Source organism: Amblyomma maculatum, chromosome 1, assembly GCF_055883805.1.
Source record: "Amblyomma maculatum isolate TAMU_Amacu chromosome 1, ASM5588380v1, whole genome shotgun sequence".
In the NCBI taxonomy this organism is placed as follows: Eukaryota; Metazoa; Arthropoda; class Arachnida; order Ixodida; family Ixodidae; genus Amblyomma; species Amblyomma maculatum.
The window spans coordinates 247,827,585-247,851,486 of record NC_139344.1 but is presented as its reverse complement, the minus strand read 5'-3'; the positions used below and the strand labels follow the sequence as shown (position 1 = coordinate 247,851,486).

The 23,902-nt window shown below is 43.8% G+C and overlaps 1 protein-coding gene across 3 annotated transcripts in view; it reads left to right on the top strand.

Annotated features, from left to right (window-relative positions):
- Positions 1-4,613: 4,613 nt before the first annotated feature.
- The window catches only part of Spn (protein phosphatase 1 regulatory subunit spinophilin), a 77,601-nt gene continuing 58,312 nt past the window's right edge, over positions 4,614-23,902 (top strand). For 2 of the 3 annotated variants that reach the window (XM_084590796.1, XM_084590799.1), the window contains exons 1-10: positions 4,614-4,770; positions 7,577-8,822; positions 10,774-10,919; positions 11,204-11,344; positions 11,525-11,622; positions 12,352-12,622; positions 15,122-15,254; positions 17,366-17,486; positions 19,673-19,777; positions 22,694-22,969. In XM_084590796.1, the coding sequence (XP_084446922.1) occupies positions 7,637-8,822; positions 10,774-10,919; positions 11,204-11,344; positions 11,525-11,622; positions 12,352-12,622; positions 15,122-15,254; positions 17,366-17,486; positions 19,673-19,777; positions 22,694-22,969 (2,477 nt within the window). In that variant the 5' untranslated portion in view covers positions 4,614-4,770; positions 7,577-7,636. Of the gene's footprint in view, positions 4,771-4,964; positions 5,112-7,576; positions 8,823-10,773; positions 10,920-11,203; positions 11,345-11,524; positions 11,623-12,351; positions 12,623-15,121; positions 15,255-17,365; positions 17,487-19,672; positions 19,778-22,693; positions 22,970-23,902 lie in introns of those variants that run through there. The other variant, XM_084590797.1, reaches the window with a different exon arrangement.

The window sequence follows — 23,902 nt, the reverse complement described above, 5'->3', positions numbered from 1 at the left end:
TGATAAGAAGGGAATAGTTGTCTGAAGTGGAATTCGAAGGGCAGACTAAATAATGTGTGTGTCGCGTCTGCAGAGAGATTGTTTTGTTTACTGGTTTACTTGGTTTTTTTGTATAAATGCATGAGGACCAGAAAGTAATTAAAGAGTAATTGCATTACTCTTCTGAACTAATTGTAACGTAATGCCATTAACTTGTTGGAGCAGTAATCTGTAATGTAATTTAACTACATTCGCATGGCTTTTAGGAATGTAATAGCAATGTAATTCAATTCCTTCTTTGTCGTGGATGCAGTGTGTGACCCTGAGCCAAAGCGCGGCTGCGGTACGGTTCGACTGCTTAATTGTCGTCTGCTATATGCTTTGCGAGCTCGTTTGGTTGTTTATTATCGTATAGATGACACGATGTAACCTTACATGCACTGTGAATAGTTCTCAGCTGGAACGGTGTTTCACAGCAGTTTTCATGTTCGTGCACTACGCTATAGCTGACAAAATAAGTTGAAAATGAAAACACAACCGGGTTATCTACCATGGCAGAGTTTAGATTTCATTGTGCTTTATTATAGAGCTGACATAAACGAATGGTAAGGCGGCGCCTCGAAAGAGAGACGGCGCTGTCAATATCCTAGATGTAGCATTCGGTATAGAGGTATATGCATGAGACTCGAGGCGTAGATAAAAGACAAATTTCCCTTTCGGGAAGCGCGGAGATAACGAAACAGAAGCCGAAATGCGGCGTGAGGATAGAGTATGACGCTCGTTAGGACGTGAACGAGAAGCCCTGAAGGAAGCGTGGCAGTGGAACGGCAAGAGTGCGAAGCTGGGGAGCGCGGAACGATGGAAGCGGCTTAGAGAGAGAGAGGAAAGCCCGCCGTCACTAACGGAAAGCCACGAACGGGGAGACAGACCAGGAGCATGGTGCAAGGCGGAAACTACGGGAGGGGAACACAAAAGAAGGCGAGCGGATTGAGTGGGAGTAGATAGAAGCACCAGGAGTGTCCCTCAATCACCGGCAGGTTTATGCAGTGGTCACAATTAGGCCCTTCTCCGCTCCTAGTTCTTAAGCGCTATAAATTTGCTGATTTTCTGCTGATAAGTGGCATTGTGTTTCATTTTTTTCCCTTCGAAAAATGCGCATTTTTCTTACGTTGCCCTTTCCCAAACTCCTGCATCCAAAAGCCGCTCATAAATCCACTCCTGCGGGCGAGCACACCGCATTTCGCTCCCTTGGAAGGCCGGCATAATCGTTTTTTTTTTTTTTTTTTTTTCACATTTAATAGACCTCATCTCTCCTTTGTTTTCATTTGAAATATCCATTAGAAAAGAGTGAAATGGAGGAAGAGCCATGGTAAAGGAAATGAAGAAAGAAGGCAGGGTGAAAGGAAAGAAGAGCGGGCAACCCGTTCTCCAGCCACATTGTAGCATGCCACTGTTGCCCTAATAACATAGTACGGGAAAGACAGCCAAAAATAAATAAATAAATAAATAAATAAATAAATAAATAAATAAATAAAAAAAAAAAACCTCTGCTGTGAGAAGAACATTAACATTTGTTTTACAGCGTTGTGTAGCCCTCATAAATTCAACAAATTTTCAGTGCATGGACATCCGCGTTCCGCACGACGTCGTGAGATCTTGATTGCGAACAAAGCTCATGTAAGTATATAGTATATACGTGTTGCGAGATCTCTTCGCTTGCGTGCCATGTGCTGTTACTGCAGGTTTTCCTTGGTCACCGCAAATTCCCCGCCGTTATTCTAATAGTCCGATAGCACGATAGTTTCTACTAGCACCGTTGAGGCACCTTTATACGGAGGATGACAACGTTTTTTATCCGATCTCTTTATTAAAAGCGCCTCAACCGATTGTCGTAGAACTTTCTAGAAAAAACAAATTAAAAAAAAAAAACTGACTCTACTACAACGCAAGAATTTGAGAAACACTTTGCTGAAGAGCCGTCGTGATTTCAAAGACCCATACATAAATGCATAAGTACTGCAACGGTGTTTCTGTCTTATCGCGTGAGCGGAACTCACTTATGCCTCGTGCACCGCAGAATTATATTCCTGTAGTGCACGTGGCGTGTGAGACGGGAAATGCTGGCGTATTTCAGCAACTGAAGAGATGCGCGAAGAGAAATTAACGAGCTCGTCAACCAAGACGTGCTGACTGTGCTGACCATGGGCTGCATAATCGGATACGTTTGATTCCAGAGAACGCAAAAATAAATATTGTGACGGGGCGGCAAGCCGATGAACGCAGAGAACACAGAGGTGGCCCATGACTGTGAGATGATTTAATAAATCGCGGCGGGCCCAGCGCGAGCGCTCCTGCCCGCGCCTCGGCCCTAGCTCTTCTTCCTCGTCCTTAACAATATCTATCCGCTGTGGTGGCCGCAGGGATATATGCTCCAGGGCGCAGAATAGTCGTAATCTACTACATTGTGTGAAACACTACCCGACATAAAGTCCCGCCGCTTTAACGGAGCCGTACACGAGCATGCCTGCTTGGTCTAGGAGTAGCGTACGTACGTGTCTGCCGGAATTTTTTTTCGAAGGGGGCTGACGTTGCTGCTCAGCCTCCTCCGTATCAAGATACCTATCACCAACCTGTCACCTCTCAACTGCGCCATAAATTCTCCTTGCCGGGGTGCAAAGGTTGCACGGAAGAATAGTACCGTACGGGGCTTTCGTTCCATCGAGTATCATGCGCGTGTATTGTTTCAGACGAAAATCATTTGTTTAATTCAGCAAATGCAGCACTGAAAATTCATCATAGCCAGTTTTCCAGCCATATAATTAACATTAGTTCGAATACGTAATCTTCCTGTCGGACCCGCAGATGAAATAGTTGCCTGCACTTTCTCCAGTGTGCCTATAACTTTGATTATAATGCAGTATCTGCACTCTTAACGAACTGTATTGTTACGAACAGACGAGGACTCTCAGCAGACCACTTCGACAGACTTTCCAACGGAGCATACATAGCGGCTAAAAAAAACACCCGAGATTCAGTGCGAACAAGAGGCCCGAGATGGAGACGACAGCGCGGCGTGAGAAGATCGAGTTTGGCCTGTGGAGGCTGCGCATGTGGCGTCACGCTCCCTCCTAGTTATTATTATTTTTTTTCTCCACGCATTCCATCTCTGCGTGCTTTGCCAGCTTGTCTGATAGTATGGCTCGTCTCCTTTGTATGGTCCGATGAACGATTTCAGAAAGCTAAATGCACCTTTCGCTTTTTTCATTCCCGCCGAAATCTCTTTTTGAGCGTGAAAATGACATACTGGAGACAAAGTCCAGATTGATTTCCGGCTCTGTTGGTTGTTTTGGTCTGTGGTGTATGACAGTGCGAAAAACTTTCACTTACGGGGGGGGGGGGGGGGGGGGGGGCTGAATCTCCTTAAGCCCTCCCCCTAGCTACGCCCCTGGTTCAGATTGAATCGCTTTGTTCAGATCGTTGCAGCCGGAAAATAAAGTTGCTGTATACGTCCGTTTCTTTTTTTTTTTTTTTTTTGAATGCCACTTACACCGAACATTTTCGTCACCGCCCCGTAAATAAGGTTTTGTACGAAATAATGAGTCGATAACAGTTAAAAAATAGAGGAATAATTTCCCGCTGAGAAATATGTGTTCTCTAGAACCCCGATACAATTAGTCGCGACGTAGAACTCGATCGGAACAAATTTCAACCATGCGGGCATATGCCAAAGCTGAATGCACCTTTGAAGTTTTTCTTTAGCGAGCGCTGAAGACTCTGAACGTGGGCGTTTTTGCATTTCGCCTCCATCAAAGGGTGACTTTTAGAGAACAGATGTGTATATTTTGTTAAAGTCGAAGGCTCAATGCCTTAGTCTTGTTTAGACATTTAGTGAACTTTATAATTACTTTAGAGACATCCTAATGATATTAGTTAATCATATGAGGTAAACTCGTCAGTGACGAGCGTGACATGTATACTGTCCTGGACTAGGTATTACGTGGTGCCGGGTCTCCGAAAAAAAAAAAAAAAAAAGAAAAGGAAAAGAAAATCCCTGCCCGGTCACTTGGTAACCGTCCCAGCGAATGGAAAACGTAACGCATACCCCTTCCTGCTTCCTCTTTTCAATGAAATGATCTGAATTTCAGCTAAGAAATAAATTTTTGTTGCGCTCGATCCTGCGTGCCTCAAAATATGTTGTCCCCTACTGAATTTGTATCAAGATAGGAAAAGCTATGTTTCGAGCTTTCGTAAAGTGAACTATTGAGTGGCGAAATGTGCAAGTGGTGGCTGGCTCCCTGAGAGGGTTTGCAGTGTGTAAAAGACTGAAAGCTTTGGCACCAAAATAAAGCTTGCTTAACGCAGACGATAAAAAAAAGGAAACAAACGTCACGTGAATAGTCACGTCTAAGGCCGCCCGCGCCATTGTTCCTGTTCGTTGTAAGGCCCCCCCTCTAAAGATCTTCCGATAGCGATCCCGTTTCTTTTCGTCCCCCCTCCCCCTTGCGGCTCAACAGTGTGGCGGCGGTCGCCAGAGCGCTAAGCACTCGTCGAAGTAGCGCTGCTGCCGACGCTGATCCTTTGTTTTTGTGTATTGTCGCACATGGTTTGGAGCCTTTGGGGATCCCGTGACTCCAACGCAGGTCAACAGTGCTTTCGATTTCTGCCGCTGGAGGGCGAAGACCCTTGCTTGCTTCGTCCTCCTCGCCTTCGTCTTAAACGCTCCAAAACATGGCGGCGGGCCAGCGCCGTGCGTTATCGGCGGGTTCTCATTTTGCAAGCAACGGCTAAATGGTACATGATTTTCTTCGCTCCCTCTGTTTTAAGCATTGTGAGGATTTATTGGAGTGTAAATTACGGTCCTGAGTGTTATATGCCGGCGCGTAACGGTTTGCTTATCAACTTACGGACGCGGCACGTCCGGAAGCTGTGTGTCAACGACAAAGAAGTGTGCCGGGGGAGGAGGCATCTGCAGTTGCTAGCAGAGCAATCGTTAAACCAAGTGGAGGTGTTGCGCCAGTGCTCTGTGCTGTTATGTGACTCCTGCTCGATATTATTCATCTTTAGCCTAGCCACACTGCCAAGAGACTGCAGACGCCCACTTGATACTGGAGTCGCTCCTCGCGATCGCTGGTGTATGTAGTAGTACACTTCATCGTTCAGGTCGATGTTTATTTTGGTTACTACATTGCATTAAGCGGTGCAGGGATAACTTGCTACGCTCACCGCGCTTGATTTTTAAACGGATATCCATGACTCAGCTGCTGGTGCTGTTGCGTTTATGAGGGCAGTTTCTTTTTATGCTTCTTATCTCATCGGCAGGATTATTTATGCGCTGGCCTTCCCGGTCACGCTTTCGAGCAAAGTCTACGGAGCGTACTCCGTTCAGCAACTTTACGGTAGGACCAACGGGTTGTGCTGCAGCAGCGTTACGTGCATTCTATTTTAGTTCCGGAGAAAAAACAAGGCAGGCGTCGTGTGTGGTGCGAACGATCGCGTTGTCGTGCGTTTAGCGTTTCACTGCAGCCTGTCGCGTGGGTTTCAGGCAGCCTTGAACCGTGGATTTACGTGCCTATATATTTGGAACTGTTGAGTGTGCAAAGCCTTTCCCTCGTCCTCATGCTTCGGTTAATGTTATTCTGTAAAACATGCTGAATACCGGCACGATATGTCTGCTGGACTCGTGGTCCGCATGCGTGGTTCCGCTTTGAGTGCAGTTTCAGAATCGGCTCACTTGTTTTGACAGTGGGGAATCTTTTTTTTTTTTTCTTAATTATCTAGCTCGCGCTGTTGTTTCCGTGGTAAAATAGGGCATCTTTTTCTCATAGCTGCTTCCTGCAGCCCTACTTGCTTGCGATGTTTTCACGTTCCAGAACTGTTTGTGCTCGTGCTTACGAGGGAGCTATGGGAGTAGTGTGTGCCGTGTGTGCATTGAACCCGTCAATGAACTTTAATGCATTTTGTTTCTAATAGCGGCGGTATTTTAATGTCACGCGCGTGCAAGACGTCGGGTTTTGGCCTCTAATGTCTGCCTGCTGTCACTGTCTTGGGGCTTGCTACTGGAATTTTGAGCTGTTCGCACGAAGTAAAGTTAAATCGATTTTCTGCCCGGCCGTAAAGTCGTTGGCCCGTCCAGCAACTGCTGTTATTTATGTTTTGAGCCATGTTGGCTTAGCTTTTGTGTGAAATGTCAAAAGATTCTTGTGTTGCCTACCTAGGAACTTAGAAATCGGGACTTACTGTCTTGCTACTTTTCGCCTTCAAGTCTTTATATTTTAATTTTTAAGCTCTTTAAAACATGACCATATTATGATAGTTTGCTACATATTCCGTTTTGTGTACTGTATTACAGATGACTTAGCCAGACTTATTTGATGTTTTAGTATCGGTCTTGAAAAAAAGTAACAGCACGCCCAGAGAGAATAAAAGCTTGCAGCCAGCTAAAGTCGGCAGTGTTTACGTGGAAAACAGACCAAACAACCATGCAGTATCACTTGAACTTGACATACACATGACACTTATTGCAGTCTTTAATTTCTGAGTTGAAATTGTATATTGCTGATGTTTCTAGTCTCATTGCTGGTAGTGGGGCCAAGCCTGTTGCTAAATGATTATGCTGAACCTTCCTTAGTGTGGTAATATATTCGTGCACACCTTTCCCAAAAAAGGGCACTGAACAGGCTTTTAGAGTTCTGTTCTTGTGATTGTCTATTTTTGTATGGTGTTAGCAATAGTTGTTTGCTGTTGTCTTTCCAACAGCAGTAGCATTTTTATTTCATATTGCTTATTATTGATAGTTTACCCAGTCCTTCAGTAGCACAATGGGTAACCAAACCTCAGGATTGTTTATGTAGTTCACGGATGTTGGATTTGCAGTAGTCCGGGCATTTTAATGCTGGTAATTTGAGCCTAAAAAGTTTAGTGTTGTATAATTCAAACTGTGGAGACTTGCAGGTGGGTAAATTAGAGATGTTCTTTGTTGTGCAGTGTGCATTGGACAGGAGCAGTACGTTTGAACTGGATGTGCTTAAAACGTGCCAAATTGAGGCACAACCAACTCAACAAAGATGACTAGTTGTACATGCATACATTTTTCTGAATGTAATGTATTACCTCTCTGTAAGCCGAGTTCGCACACTGACCTGTACAGTTAATTTCTGCGGGCAGAGACGATGGCAAACTGGGCCTTTTGCTGCGTGCTGATATTGCACGATTATTTGTACAGTGCATGAGTATAGGTCTATGTAATTGACAATTTTTTACAGTTCAGATTTTAAATACATTGTTGAATTTAACCTAGGCTGATTTGTACATAAGGTGCACGGTTTCTGGCAGGCTGTTCGTTTGTGTTCTTTAGCAGTTGTCCATGTGGTTAATGCCAGAAGCCATGTGATTAATGCCACTGTTTCAAGTCGTTCTTGGCACGTCTGCTTGTAATTTCATTCTCCTGATGCTGTGAACACTGTAAACAAGGCCTTTGCTGTACTTGGAGGTGTATTGCTGATGCACGTTTTCATTTTAACACTGCCCGTTTAGTTTCTGTTGCTGAGTTTTGTTTAGTCTCGATCTTGCATAAAAGCACTGCATATGGCCTTTGCAGGGTACGTGATGGCTGAGAGAGCCATCTATTTCACTGGTGCCACCCTTCCTTGGCTGCAACATGGCTGAAGTCCGACGCTCGGAAGTTCTGGCCGCATCACGCTCCCGTACGGGATGGCTTGATGAACCCCCTCCTACATCATCATCCCCTACGTCTCCAGCAAAGCCCTTTATCTCAAGTCTGCGGTCAACGTTTGAATCCCGAACGAACCAGACGCAAGATGGGGCAGAGCGGCGACGTGTGGCACCAACAGGCACCAAGACAGGTTCCAAAGTTAGCTCAATTGCCAACATGTTTCAAGCTCGTGATGATTGCAAAACTGCCTCCAATGAATCGCTCGCACGCACGTCCCCCCTAGAGCCTAATACAGCCGACGCAGCAAGACCGTCGGGGCCGCCAACATTAACACGGAGTGACAGTCATGTTGCACGGTTTTACAATGCGCGCGCCATGTTTGAGCGGTTGCAGGAGGCATCCAAAAAGCCCCAACCTGTGTCAGGGCGCAAAGGAAGTGTGGCTAGCTCACCGGCCAGCTCCCCATCCTCGGCCACTCCTGCCACGTCATTCCCCAAATGGAACGAAGAGGGGTCAGCTGATGAGAATTCCCAGAGCCTGGTCAATGGGGACAGTGCCAAAGGAGGCAGCACTGAGACACTCAGTGACCCTGCCAGAAATGGGCCCAGTTCTGCCATCTCCAACGGGGTTACAAAGCCAGGGGAGCCTCCTGTCAAGGTGCCACAGCACAAGAAGCCCTCCGCACCACCACGGGTCGAGTCACTGAGGCGGTCATCAGAGGACGGCCTCTTGCAGGGGGGGGAGTTGCCTCGGCCGCCAGAAGAAGCCATGCCTCCGGTCCCTCCTCCACATGGTCTGCCTATGGCTGAAGAAGAAGCACATCCGACCCTCTCATCTGCTCAAAGTAGTTCTAGTTGTTCATTGGACTCTGGGGAATCGCGTAATGTAGACCATGCAAATGAGCGATTGGACGCGCTCCCACCAAAAAACTCTGTGCCCTTATGCACCCCGCAGCTGGAGCATAGCACAGTGCACTTAAAAGAAGATAGCCCACTCTGTACTGACCCCCCCGGTGAATCTACAGAAGACGAAAAGAGCTGGGGACCTTCAGAAGGAACTGACAGTGCCAAACAGCAGCTGGGCAGTATATATGCTCGAGTTAACAACAGCAAGCCACCCTTGCCTTCCAAACCCCCGGTGCTCCACCATGCAACATCCAAGCATGACTCCTGTAAGTCCTTTATTGGCTGTCCTGTATAGCATTCTCGCATACAACACAGTAGCAGCTAGAATGTAATATTTTCCTACCTGGAGGCTTCTTTGCGGACACTGAGTACAGATGGTTCAATTATTGTCACCTTTAGCCAAATATGAGTGTGGTAGCTAGCCATTGTGTTGCATCTGAAGAATTGTCTAGCTTGAAAGCTGCTGCTTCATTTTGGTGTAAAAACTATAAACTGCTTCATTATTTATTTGATTTGCTTGTTGTTTAAAGAATTCTGGTGTATGCGTCTTTTTATGCAGCAAAAGCATCGTGCACTTTATTTTGTATGCTTCATTGCTGGTGCCCTTCTGTTGGACAACTGAAGGGCTGCAGAAATGGACTAACTCATAAATACTTTTTCATGTGCGGTCAGTGTGTTGGAATCCGCGCTATTTCCAGTTCACAGGCACTGTGTGTTTTTAAACTGCATTGCTTTATTTACTAGTAAAGATTACACTGGGGGGGGGGGGGGGGGGGGGGATGTTGCTTTGCAAGAGTAATGTTCCCTGAAATCTCATCATATGAATAACCCCAGTCCAGTGATATTGTCCTAGCTTTTGTGGTCAATGCTTGGTGCTTGCAGCCCACTACAGAGAAAGATAAGGTTTGCATAGTCAGTGGCAAAAGTTTACAGGCTGTGTAAGTGTGTTTGGGAACAAAATTATTGCAGTGCTGCCTTACAACCCACTCGCCTGCCGGATACAAGCGTCTCCTCATGGTTTCTAACATTTCAGGCGATTGGTTTGCAGGACGAAGCCAAAAAGAATTTTTTTTTTTTCATGCTCTTGTGCACTGCAAACTTTTGTGGCCAATGTACTGTAAGTGAATAATGCAAAGTTAGTGGCTGGCTTTTAGAGAAGAATGTTGTTTTTTAAATGTAAGTTGCTTTGCTGAAGTGTACATTTTAAAAGGTTCACTGTGATTGTATCAGTTTGTTTGAAGTTCATTTAGGGAAATAGGAGGTCTTCATGGCTAAGGTGTGTGAAACTTTTATTTTAATTCTTGGCTGAATTAATGGCATATTGATGAAGGTGAAACACCTGCATGCCAATATTTTTACCCGAGCCCCACTTGGTAAGTGAAATACATGGGGCTTGGATGACTAACCCATCATCATCATCAGCCACTCTACCCACAGCAGGGCAAAGGCATCTCCCATATCCCTCCACATAACCCACTCCTTTGCCAGCTGAATTCAACTGATCCCCACAGATTTCCTAACCTCATCCACCTACTTAACTTCCTGCAGTCCCCTGCTATGCTTGCTTTGCCTAGTAATCTAGTTTGTACTGATCCGTGTACTGTGTACTTAACTAAACCCTGCGTACTAGCATTTGTCAGTCCCAGCTAGGCAAAATTAGCTTGAAGTCCCCAGTTTCATTTTATAGCTCATGGGGAACACTGGCATGTAAATATTGGGTGAATTTCAATTCAAGATATATTTGATTTGGAAATTAATCTACACAGATCTCAATTCTGCTTTATGTTGTCTTGTTGGTGCCTTGGTATGGTAGATAATGAGCATATCAAAAAGTGGTGTTTTAAATTGTCAGGGCAAAATGTGTTTTTACATTCTTACCAAATGTACTTTCTTTAGCAGATTATATTTGCGAGCAGCTTTCTGTGGTTCTGCCACAAAGTGAAGTGTAGGCTGAAAAAGGCCTTTCCAGCCTACAGGCTTTTGTCCGCTTCACTTGGTGTCTATAGGGGTGCAGTAGGGTGAATGGGGAGTTGGAGAGACAGTCCAGGATCACTGCGGCTGAAGTAGCCCGACTAGTTTATTCTCCTATTACCTAACCAGATATTACTTTGTTTGAAAATGTTTGTGCTTAAGCGGCTGACTTCTACTGATCTTTTTTTTTTTGCAAATTGAAGCGTTCTGGTGTCTGTGCAATAAAATGCCTTGCTTGCTGTTTAGGTCCACCAGTTGAAATGGAAGATGTACCACATTGGCCTCAACAAGACTATGTTGGCCATAATGGAATCAGCGAGCCTCCTTCGAACAGTGTACTCCTTTACACACTGGCTGCAGCATCAGGGAGGTCAACTATGCTTCTACAACAGGTACCGAGCTGCTACAGCTTGTGTAGTTGAAATTGGCATTTGATAGGGCCATGGCCGCTTGAGTCACTGACTGTAGAATAGTGAGTAGAAATGTCGGTGTGGCCATATGTCTGTATAGTGGCCTGCCTGCTCTGACTGTGACCTGACTGAATGTCATTACGGGCCAAGCATGCTAAAAATTATTTGCGTTTAGCATATTCTTGTGGCTTCTCTGCATTTAAGCTCGTATTCGTTCTGTTCTTACATGTGCTGATCAGCTTTTTCTTTCTTTTTTTGTGTTTCAGGATAATGTCTGCCATGACAAGTACAGCAACAGCAACAATAGTGGCTTAAAGCATGCTGCCGGTGAAACTTTGGCTGAACTTGAGACACGAGAGCATGAATTATTCAATGTTGAAGCGGTCATAAATTCTCGATCATACAAAGTAAGTTTCAGTTTCATAAAGTATGTTTAAACACTAGTTTGAAGGTTACTGTGTGCATATTTGCTTGCTCTGCTGTGACACTAGATGTAATTTGCATTAGGCATATGCATGTTTTGAATAGCAAATTTCTGTAATGTATATATGTGTTTGGTACTTTTTTTTTTGTAATTGTTCTTGCAGGGGGATCCATTTGGAGATATCAATTTGGATGCCCAAGTAGATGGCAGTGGTGTAGAGTTTATGACACAGGAGGAAGCGGACAAACTACTTAGCTCAAGGTAAGGAAAAGAAATGCTAGGTTCAAGCCGATGCACACACTGTAAAAATCTTTGGAGAGCTATTCCCCTTTTTACTTTTAGCTTACAGTGCTGTGGAAGCTTTGTGAGTAGTGTGTGCACAAAAGTATTATATTATTCATACACCTGAGGCCACATTAGAGGTTAGAACGAAAATGTAATTACGAACGTTAGAAATGGTAGTACTCACACATTGTCACAGCAAAATACTTACTTTAAGGCAGCTAGGTGTTTGTTACTGCGCTCTCTTAGGCGGAGGCGATCTAACCGACTTCTTGGTTTGTCTACTTTTAACTGATTGCAAACAGTCTTTTTGTTATGAGCATAACCAATGCAACTGTGCATGCTAGCTTTAGTAGCATAGCACACCAGATGTTTCTTAAAGTATGTTTTAAGCGTGGAACAACGGGACACAGTGACCAGAATAGACTAGACAAGGCTCTTCCTGTTCTTTTTTTCCCGTTGTTCCACGCTTAAAACATACTTTAAGAAATGCACCAACTAGCCTACAATAACGTCCATGCCAAATGTGTGTGCTGCATCACATCACCTTTCCTTTTAGGGGTACATATTGGGTTTAGTGCATTTGTAGTTATGCTAGCAAAGCCGTCAAAGCAGCCTTAACTAGTCCTAGGTTAGATGTGTGCTCGTAGCATGTAGTTGCCACAGTTGGCAATGAAATCTTGAACAGCCAGTTTGGGTTCCTCTCAGTCGGCAGCAAGAGATTCTCAGCGACGAAGAGGCCCAGGAGGTGCGGCGGCTGCTTGTGCTTCGTACACCATCACCAACTGTGGCCGAGGAGGAGAGCCGGCCACCGAGCGTAGTGGTGGTCGAGGAGGAAGGTGTCTCCTATCATGTGCTGCCAGACGGCCACTTCTTTACTGAGCGGCCTGGCCTAGGGAGCGATGACGAAGAGGAACCGTATCCAGTGCCATTCCAACCACGCTCTGCACGTGTCAAGTTCAGCACAGAACCGATAAAGGTACCTTCTGAGCAGGGGTGGACTGTAGTCAAATTTATCCCCTAGAATTTGTGGGTTACCAGCCAACTGCGTAAACAGGATTAATTGGAAGTCTCATATTTCTGCGGGACTAAACTTGTGCCAGCTGATGGTAGAGGCAGCATCTTGATTTTTTTTTTTTTTCTGGTGGAAACATTTTTGCATAAGCTAAGCTTGAACTGACTCATGCTTTCTTCTTTTTGGTAATGTTAGGTGGTAAGTTAATATTGTTCATGATGTTATAAACATTACAGAAAACAGCTTGTAGAGACTGGACCTGTCTCTGCATGCTGTTCTCTTCAATATTGACTGTTCTACTAGCTCTACTTCAGACTGATATGATGATGTAAGACAAGCATGCCTAAAGTGCTCAGAGATGTGCATTACTAATATGTTTTTAACACATTCATCTCTTAAAACTTCTTTGAATGAATAAAAAAGTAAAAAAAGGCAGAATTGATGCTTTCGCTATATGTGATGTTGTTCTTTTTATGCAAGTGTGGCAAGAATTTATTTTAGCAAGCCTTCCTTTTGCATGCAAATTACTGTGGAAACCTTGTTTCATTTTTTTTTTTCCCCCTGCGAAGCAAAGGATCTTGAGAACCTTCAAACCAGTGGCTGAACTTATTGCCGAAGTGTTGCTTATGTGCCCAAAGAATATCAGTCTCGCAGACGGGCCGCATTTGAGATAAAACATGCGGTCTCTTTGATGGTCAAATGCTTTATTCAAACTGCCTAGAACTAGTAAAGTTGATGAGCTAGTCACAAAGCAGTAGTGTGTGTGAAACAACTCGACAGATTTATTGCAGTGAAATGGCTTAACTCGTTCACCTTGTAGAATGGGAATTTTTTTAATGTGAGTAGCGAATCTGTTCTTGCCCACACATTTTTTGAATGGGGGTCACTGTAACAGTGATAACCAACCATCTGAGGTCTGTCTGGGCATCAAGTTTTAGTTCAGTTTGTTCAAACTTCTGTTCACCTTCCACTGCCCCTTTTTTCTCTTACAAGAAGTCTACTTTAAGCCAACCCTGTCTTTTGCATGCATGAACAGAATCATAATGAGCTTAGAGCTCAATTTTTTTGTTGGGTACACTGGTAGGGATTGTATGAGGTCTGTAATTTGTTCACAATCATGTGTACACTCTAGAACTATTCATTTTCAAGCAAAAAGGTGATTGCATGTTGATGCACTTTGCATAATCGACATTCAATCAGCTTTCTCTCCAAATTCAATCCAATCAGCTTTCGCTCTATTGAAACGCCTTTACCACAGTCTTACAAGTTTGGATCTTTTACAGTTTATGCATAACTTTGCATGCTTTGAATACTAGACTCTTGTTAAGTTGGCCTTCATAGAACCCGAAAAAACCTTCAAATGAACTGGAAGTATTGAACGAACTGAAGAAACTGCCGAAACCGTTTGCATTACAATAGCTTTATGTGGTGAACACCTGTGTGATGGTTGTCTGTGTTTGAGGTGAAACCCAAGTGACAGTTTTTCCTCGTTTCATCAAGTGCCTTGCTTCATGCACACAGTTGGGAATGTTGAAGTTAAGCGCTCCAAAAGTGTCAAGGCCTCAAACACCTTTTGTGCGGCGCAATGAAGTAACAGTGGAACTTCTAAAAATAGCCCAGTCACATTTTGAGGATGCTTCACCCCAATGTAGTGAAACATCTCGGTGAAGCCTGAAATTGGGTGAAATTGCATGTTACCCGTGTACAGTTTCAGCGTACTGGAATGAGCATGTCAATGCATGCGAGGAACAGAGCGACGCCAACCCAAAATAAAAATGAAATAATAGTGATGCGCCGAGCAGCGTCCGATACTGCACGACATTTCAAAAATGAACTTCTGATCGTCGTCTTATTTGCCATAACATGCATGGAGGTTCGAGGAAGTTTATTTTGGTCATTGCTAGATGTGCAGGTCGTACCTTGACGCGATGCCCGTCTGAATTAACCGGTGCGAGCTGACCCGTGTTTGAATTAACGATTGTCTGACGCCGTAGATATACACGAGCATCGGTCGGGATCGTGCTTCTAGTTTAAATTATTAGGATTTTTTAATTAATTGAATTAGAGAGACTTTACTTGTTGGTGGAGCATGGTTTCCAAGCATGGCAGGAATTTTGTTCAAATCTTGCAAACTTTATTTGTGAGGAATAAAAACACAAGTAGTGTCTTGGGATTTAGCGTAGTATATTCAGAATTTGAAGAAACAACATTTTAATAAGTATAATTGACGCTGGCAACACACGGTGTGTTCTCAGCAGCTGAATATGTTGGTTCCCTTTGTGACACTGTTTATTATGAAACTGGTTGTTCTAGAATGAACAGTTTTATGTAGTTCATTGACGTTTAAACAACTGTATGAAAAAAAAACAATTGGGATTTCTTCTAGTGCAGTGTTAGAAGTTGAGTGTCATTTGGTTTACTGCTTTTTAAGTGACATTGGCTTTTTGGATACATTATTTTCAGGTATTTAGCACACATTCGGTTGATGATTATGATCGACGCAATGATGAAGTTGACCCAGTTTCGGCATCAGCGGAATACGAACTTGAAAAGAGAATTGAAAAGATGGATGTATTTCCTGTTGAACTTGTGAAAGGTACTTGTATGCTGTTTTTTGTTGCTTTTTGTGCAGTTCATATGCAGAAATGCTGACTGTACTTTAGCTGTTGAGGGTAGCAGTTATACCTTTATGAACTGCTGGCCTTAATTGTGTGTATGGTTTGGAGTAAATTTCTTGTTCTGAGCTTACTTTCTTTTCTTTTTTTAGCAAAATGTGATATTGAATAGACGTCATTTGTTGGCCCTGATGATTATGTGAGAGGAGAATTAAATCTCGAAGTTTGCATATCTCTGAATTGGCATCTCCTCGTGTGTTGAAAGCACTTTTTTTGTGAAGCACGTGACCAGGACGGATTCACAGTGATTGCATTAAAAGGCCACTGTCTACCCTCTGGTCGAAAATATTTTCTTCCCTCGTGACTGTGAGGCTTCGCCCCCAGAACGCAAGGCCGAAAAAATATTTTTGAAAAGAGTAATTAATAACGCAGTTACAGCCACCTCAATCACACGATTCTGTCTTGTTTCTCTCCTCCCATTCCCTCGCAAAGGTTTTTCACTCTCTTGCCCTGTCGTCTAGCCTCCGCAAGACAAATTCCCCTTCCTCCTCTGCATTTGGAGGGAGGTGGGGCGTGGCGCTCTGCGTGTGTGAAAACGAAACGGGCAAGAGAGTGCGCGCCAATGCATTCATTGCATTCAGTCCGGTCGTGGAGAGGGAAAAGCGCGCAGCAAGCGGCGCATACAATTAGCGCTCAGCAAGCGGCGCGCACAATTAGTCATGTACGTCCATCCTTCACCCTTTGGTCAGAGAGACGGACCAATGGATATGGTTGCCTTCTGATGTCAGCCTAGTGGCCCAATGGGCCAGCGTAGATAACGGGGAAGCTCGTTTCCCAAAGGGGAGGATGAGAGAGCTTTGATTGTATTTTTGCTGCTTTGTGGCGCGTGTATCGCTGTAGCATTTTGCACAGACCAGCTCCGGTGCCTGATCGAACCATTGGGATCCTTTGCTTAAATAGTCATGCCCTGGACAGTGGCCTTTTAACGATGGTCGTTATGGGTGATGCCTTGGAGTAGCATTGTGACACAGTGGTAGATGTTTTAAGAATATCTGTGTATCTGTCATATAATGCATTGTGTAATTCTTGAGGAATGGTAAAAATTTGTCAATTCAAGTGATTTTAACAGTTGTTTTGTTTTTGTAATTGGCCTCTTAACGTATAGCTCTAGAACTTATGCATCATGTGGGAGGGGCAGGCATTGCCGTTTTGTCAGTTTGTAGAGGAACATTCTGAGTCTTTCCGTTGCCTTGCATAGATGTGGCATAAATACGACAGATGCGGCAGCTTCTTTGTAATGCCTCGGGGCAAAACATCTGAAGCGCTTACACACGAGTAGGTTGGGTCTTTGGGGCGTAGCTCGAAAATGTGGTAATTTTCCCCGTAGGGCATAAATGCAAGGGATGAAGCATCCAGTACTGATGCAAAAGTGATGTTTTTATTTATCTTCACTTTCTGCATTTGAGACATGAAAACTCGAGCAGAATTCGGGGTTCAGTATAAAAGGAGGTGTTCAGACCTTGGGCCAAGAAATGGTAGTCAATATTATTACGAAGTGAAATATTAAATAAATGTGTTTCTGCCTCATTCAGTATGAATTTCTTTTTCAGAATTAGGCAGTTTGTATCATACTGTATACATTTTCCCCCACATTGTATTTAATCATAGCATGAGGTTTTTAATCATAGCATGAGGTCTTGTGTTACTGCATTGAAAGTCTTTCATTACAAGGAACATATGTATTCTCAGGAAAAAATTGCTCAAATGCGACCTTGAGGTACTTTTCTCTCTATCTAATAGCACTTGGTATTTTGGTTCAGTTTAAGTTCAAATACATGAAGTTGGTAGATTTATCTTTTGCATTTTTGAGTTTATCTCCTTTGCTGAAGTATAGGTGTGCACGTTCAGTTTGATTTGAACTGAATGACGTTGAGACATTGAAAGCTTCTGTGCAGTGGGTGCATTGTAGACTGGGTCGTTTTATTCCTTTTTCATTTATGCTGAGTATTATTTTGGATTCGTGATAACTGTTTTGGCATGTGAAATGATTAAAGGCCTCTGTAGCCATGCCGACGCTTTCTTTGTTTTGCAGGACCTGAAGGGCTGGGCCTCAGCATCATTGGCATGGGAGTTGGGGCTGATGCTGGGCTAGAGAAGCTGGGCATTTTCGTGAAGACTATCACGGAGAACGGTGCTGCATACAAGGACAACAGGTATGGAAAGACTGTTCATTTATTTCATCATCATGTATGGGCAGCTGTGCACTAAGAGACTGGTAGCAGGAAATGTGGGCAAAAGAAAAAAAAAAGCAGTTTCTGTAGTATGCAGGACTGTTATCGTGAACTAACATTTCGAAATGTAAAAAAATTGTATAGTATTGGCTATTCATTAAAGTAGTTCGGGCTGCACATTCAATATTCAAACTATTTGTGAATAGTTCAAATAGTGAACGTGCGGTTGTCGAGCTCAATGTTCAGAAATTATGAATTGCTAGTTGACCTAAATTAGTAGGTAAACGTCGAGACATTTCCAAACAGCAATAGCTTGCACTTATCACGTGACTTAGTTCTTTCCTCGTATAGAAGCGCCCGCAAGCACGGGGCAAAAAACTCGCGTGACAATGCAGTGACAGCCATCAAGAGCTGCTGCTGTGCGCTTGCAGATCGAAAAACTAAGTGCAGCACCACGCAGTGTGATGGTGTGTCTAGCCATGGTGCACGCGCGCGCAGGGGCTAAGTTGTGGCCTGCTTATGCCGACAGTGTAAAGGGACAAAACTGCAGCCCATATACGTTCATGCAGCTGTTTTCGGGGCAGCAATTTAGATTGTTCTCAATTTTTGGCCAGGACCTGAAAACTATGCAGTTTAGGCCATAGCGGTCAAGAAAAAGGTTTGACAAAAGCGTCTGGTTTGAAGCCAGCCTGAATAGCAGCACTGCATACAGTGCGGCACATGCATCAGGGCAGTATAACAGCATGGTTGATGCTTATCATAGGAAACAGATATATGGAGGCTGAGCTGGCTAGATGTTGTGAACATTGCATTTCAGGCGTCATTCCACAGCTAATACTGTTGTCTTCAACTGTCGTGAGGCGGTGTGAAGGGGATGGTAACATTGCTGTTCAGGTTGCTGCTTTTGTGGTTTTTGCAAGCTGTCTTGTTGCATTTTATCAGTGCCTTGCCTCACCGTTAAATCCCTACTGACATCTTTCATTAATATTATATCCATCTTACTGTGCCTCACGCGAGCATGCTTCACGTGCCTGCTCTCATTGGAACAGGCGCGTTTACGAATCGGAAGTTCCCAATGTCGAAATAATGTCTTAGCAGCATAGTTTCAGTGCTTCTCTTAAATTCGCGCCATCCTGCTGATGCCATGAGCCGTGAGCATTAGCCAGCTGCGCGTTTCAGACACAGAAGTGTGTGTCACTGGCCTTTTAGTTTTGTTTTGGGATGCCATCTCTCCGTTCTTAAGCCTACTCATATAACTCTCGCTTGAATCCACGTGCTTCCTTCGCTCTTCGGGTACGCTGAACCATTGTGTTTTGAGGACACTTCGCCGCAATGTCGACAGTTTGTATAGTGAAGCATCCTCAAACCGCGAGGAGCCGTTTGTAGAGTGGCACCCCTTCTACTGCGTCTCACTGTGAAGAGGGTCACGGAGGCACAATTTCAGGATAACTCCCATACACCCCCGACAGTGCGCGCAGAACGAAGGGCTTAAAACCGTGAAAAATTGTCGCCGTCACTTAGCTTTCGTCTTAAGTGTATCGACGACCATGTTCCAGGTGTTCATTAAATAAAGTTGCTGGGATGCAAATGGTTTGTGACAGTTTTTTAGGGCTGTTTGATAATTTGAACATTTCTCCTGGTCATTTGAAGGCCAAATTAATGCGTTTTACTGTATTTGAAAGATATTTTCTTGGATATGAGTTCGCTTTGCACCAAAAATTTTGCTATTTCTACGGCTCTTCTTGCAAAGCATCTTCTTGCTCTATTGAAGGATATTGGTGGTCATTAATGATGTGTTACCACACCTTTTGTTTATTTACTTCAGTAAATGTTTGGCCGTTATGTCGCCAACTATTAGTGCGCATATTTAAGCGCTTGCTTGAAGCAGACCAACATCTTTGTTACATGGTCCTGTAACTGCAGTTGAACTAAGTGGCATGTGATTGCGTCATAAGCTGTTTCATAAGTAAACAGTTTTTATGTATACTATATAGTCTGCATGTATACTGTTGTAGTATGTTATTATCACATCGCATAGCTAAGGTCAGCTTATCGTGACTTAAAAAAAAAAAAAAAAGTTGTGCATGGCTACGTTTTTTTTTTTTTTGTTATTGTGACCATGGTGGTCTACTAATGTAGGCCTGCAATGCACAACTTACATTTTACAGAATTCGTGTCAATGACCAGATAATTGAAGTGGACGGAAAATCTCTGGTTGGTGTGACACAGGCCTATGCAGCTTCAGTTTTGCGAAACACATCTGGTCTTGTTCGGTGAGTGTGCACTGTCTTCATTCATGATGAAAGCAGCTGTGATGTTTCTATCTTGAGGATTCGTTTCATAGGTATTCACTGTGCAGGTTGCTGGTTTGAGAAATAAAAAATTATTACTCAGCCTGTTTCTGAATTTGTTTTTTGCAGAATAAAAGTTAAATAGTTTTTTTTTGTCCTTCATCTCAATGACAGATTGGTTACCATGAGGTTTAGTGTCATCATTTCTGGATGCTATTGGTTGCACCTCTTTTTTTTATGAAATTGCTTGTGCCTTCAATGAATAAACCACGCCGCGGTAACGCAGTGGTTAGGGCGCTCGGCTACTGTGTCCAAGGATGCGGGATTGAATTCTGGCCTCGGCGTCCGCTTTTTGGCGGCCGTGACAAGCTAGGTGCCCGTGTGCTGTGCGATGTCAGTGCACGTTAATGAACCCCAGGTTGTCCAAATTTTGGGAGCCCTCCACGGAGGCATCTCTCATAGCCTGAGTCGCTTTGGGACGTTAAACCCCACAAACCAAACCAAGCCTTCAATGAATATAAGCCGATGTGTGAATGGTAGTCCAGTTATTTTGCCTGATAAATTGAGTTTCACGCTACGTTTTCCGACATGAATAGCCCAACAGCAGTCTGGAATCACTCCTCAGCCTTAAAAAGATAGCTCGGGATTTTTTTTAACATTTCAAGTTCATAATACTATCGCATTTCTTGGAGTTCCCTCTCTCTGGTACAAAAAAAAATGCTTTTAACCCTTTCGCTGTCGGGCGTTTCTGGCCGTGACTCACCCCCAATGTTGGTCGGCTTGGTTTCAGGGAAAGAGCATATCAAGAAACGAGCATGGCGATTTATTTTTTATTATGATTGCTATACAAATAACATAGTCAATAGAATATGCACATTTCAGTGTTCTGCAGGCGTTGTTAATTATCAGCGTGATTATAAATAGATAAAGGAGGATAATATAAGAAAAAAACTGATCGATACTTCTTGAGAGATCAAATCCAAGCTCGACTCGTATTTATAATCAAAAGATCCATCGCTCCAATCCACAGTCGAAGGTCCTGCGGGGTCAGCCATCCGAAAGTAACCGCGCACGGAGGGCGCACTTTTGGTAGCCTGCACAACAGAGATAAAAGGCACATTGTGAAATAAAGATGACAGAGAGAGATGGAAAGAGGCTAAAACAACCTCCTTTGCTGCTGCTAGCGGCAAGCAAGGGCGCGGCAAGAGACAGCAAAAGCAGCGATCGAGTCATATGTCTACCTATTGGAGAGGCAATGGCGCGAGCCCCTGAACGTGGCGCGTCGTAGCAGACATGCCAACAGAATAAAAATAAAAACCTGAAAACCTGCGGCATATGGCAGAACAACCCTTTAACCTGTAACCGCACGCACGGGCCGCGAAACGCGTGGCCCGCATGATCGCTTAGCGCGATAGAGTAGTGCGCGCGGAGCGAGCGCGGCCCCCAGCAAAGAAGGTGGTGGGGGTGGGCACGGTCGCGCCCTACCCTTCAGTGTATACGTACTAACACAATGCGGGGCGAAAATACGAACTTGTAGAAAGATTTGACAGATGGTGCAGCCTGTCCAAGTGCACCAGCTTTGCACTCAGGCGCGAAGTTTTGAATGCATGGTAGAGAATGTACTGGTACGTCGGTGACACCGTGGGGGGGAAGCGCGAAAACGTACTTGTATGTTCGTAACAAAGAAAGGGTTAAAGATACAAGCAGGAGTATTCTAAAAATGTGAACTTCAGGTAATTGAATCCGAAAGTAGGTTTCAGCCAATCTGTGATGTCTTGACATACTAGCCTATAATGTCTGGGGTATGGCTGCAAAACCTGTCGTGTGCTTGTGGATTGGCTAAGTTGGGGACTTAAAAGTCACAGCTGGGGTCACTGCCTGAAATGACCAAAAGCAAGCTAAGTTTTTTCCTGTAGCAAACACAGGGTGAATGTAGACGGCTATGTATCCAGTGATGTCACGCACTCAAGTTTGCATATCGAAATCTCCACGATTGTGGCCATGAAATGGGAAATTAATATTCATTTGCACTGCAAAAAACAAAAAACAAAAAACGAACTGCTGCAAAATTGAGCACAAATTACGAGAAAACTGGCCAGAACATACCGTGCAAGTTTCAGTAAAATCCAAGGAGATTGTAAAAATTTAGGAATTGCCCTTAAAGGGACCGACCGAACACTGGATTTTGGGTATCCAATTTTTTTCAGTAGAATGGAAAGCTTGCTGTCTAGTGCAATCGATTCCACAGTGGATTTTGTTAGAAATGGTGTATGAAATTCTTACGAAGATTTTTTCGATCTGTGCGTGCATCCGTTTTTGTGTAGTCAGATGCTGGAAACCATGAGTAGCAAGTGCGATGACGATTGTACATTGGCAAACGTGATGTACTGAAAACTAATACATATCTCGCCCATCAGACAGTAATAACTAATAGGACATTCTTAGATAAAGTAGCAGCCATTTCAGTTTCCACGCTCAAAGCTGTTATGGCACAGGGGTGTATTCCTTGTCTGCTGAAGTTTTAGTGCACATCTAAGAAATTCAAAATATTGTGGCGTCATCTAAAGTAGCCGATAAATCTTTTGGACTCTACTATTTCAGATGTGCATGATATTTCGGGCTTTACAGAGGAGCTGTCACACTTTTGAACTTCTCATTCCGTGGGAAAACTTGGGTGGTAGGGTCACACTCAAGAGTTCTTTGTACCGACTCATTTTCCTCTACTGTCTTGTAGGAAATGAAAGCTTGCTTTCTGGGTTTCTAAGAGTTGCTGTTTATTTAGCTGGTTGTTAACATGAACATTCTTTTGTTTAAAAGTCTATGGTCATATTACGGGTTGCGAGGCATAGGGTGAGGGCAAACGAGCTCTTGTTTCATTGAAATGGTCTTTGTGTGCAGGTTCCTGATAGGGCGTGAGCGGGACTCTACCAACAGTGAGATAGCGCAGCTTATCTACCAGTCAATTCAGGCAGACAGGGAACGGGAGGCCCGGCTCAAAGGTACAGCCCAGGAGGCGGTGCCTGGCGGTGGGCTGGACTCCCTTGCTTCGACTCCTGATGACGAAGTGGATGAACTAGCCCCTGGTGCCAGCTTTGAGCTTTCAAACGACAGCAGTGACTCCCTCTCACCTGACGCTGACCCTGATAACATACGACTGCGCTTCAAAGAAACACAGTCAGTACCTTTTGGTTTCTGTTTATAAAAATTGGGCAGAGCATTTGTAAAAGTAAATGGGACTCATAGCTTGTAGCTCAAAAGGCATGACATATGTAGGAACAAACTACTATAAATGCTTGCTGTTATTTGATTGGTTGTTTGAAACAACATGAAGTATTTTTTCTTCTTTTTTCATTCAATGAATGCCACTTGCAAAAGAGTCATCCAAGTAGTCCACTTCATAGGTTTGAACAATCATCAGTGGCCTATTTACACACATGGATTCCTCCTTGCCCAATTTTGCAATTCCGCTAAATTAACAGAGATTCGGCGCCTTTTGTGTCTATTCCACTTTTCAGAAGAAGTGTAGACCTCTTCATAACAAATCAAAACTTTAAGGCAAAATATATTCATTACATCTGGTATTTATCTTGGAAGGAGGCATTTAAATTTGTGCTAGCACATCTTCCATCAAGCCTGACAAAATGATGCTCAAACATGGAGAACGTAAAGTTACAGGTGTGCACCATCCTTGGATCTGGATGTTGTTGTGAATATGTGAGACCTTGCCTTCCATCCTGCAGTGATGCAGCAGAAGTGAGCTCAGCATTCAACACATGACATAATCAAGGCCATATGCATAATCCAGATTATTTAAATAATGATATGGCCCTGGTTTCATGATATTTCAGGGCATTAGAAAGTATGAACTGTTCTGTAAAGCTGGTGCAACACAGGAGCTGCTTGCATCCCAGCTACTTTTGGTGCTGGGGATGGCATTTTTAATTCTGAGCAGGCTGTTGTAACAATTTATGAGATTGCTGGCTTAGCCAAGGTGCATTTGACTGCTGGCTGCATGGTTCCTGGCACTGTTATTTCTAAGGTGTTCTCGGTGAGCAACAGATGTGAACAGTGTAGATTTCTATCCCATCATATCAGCGCATCAGTTTA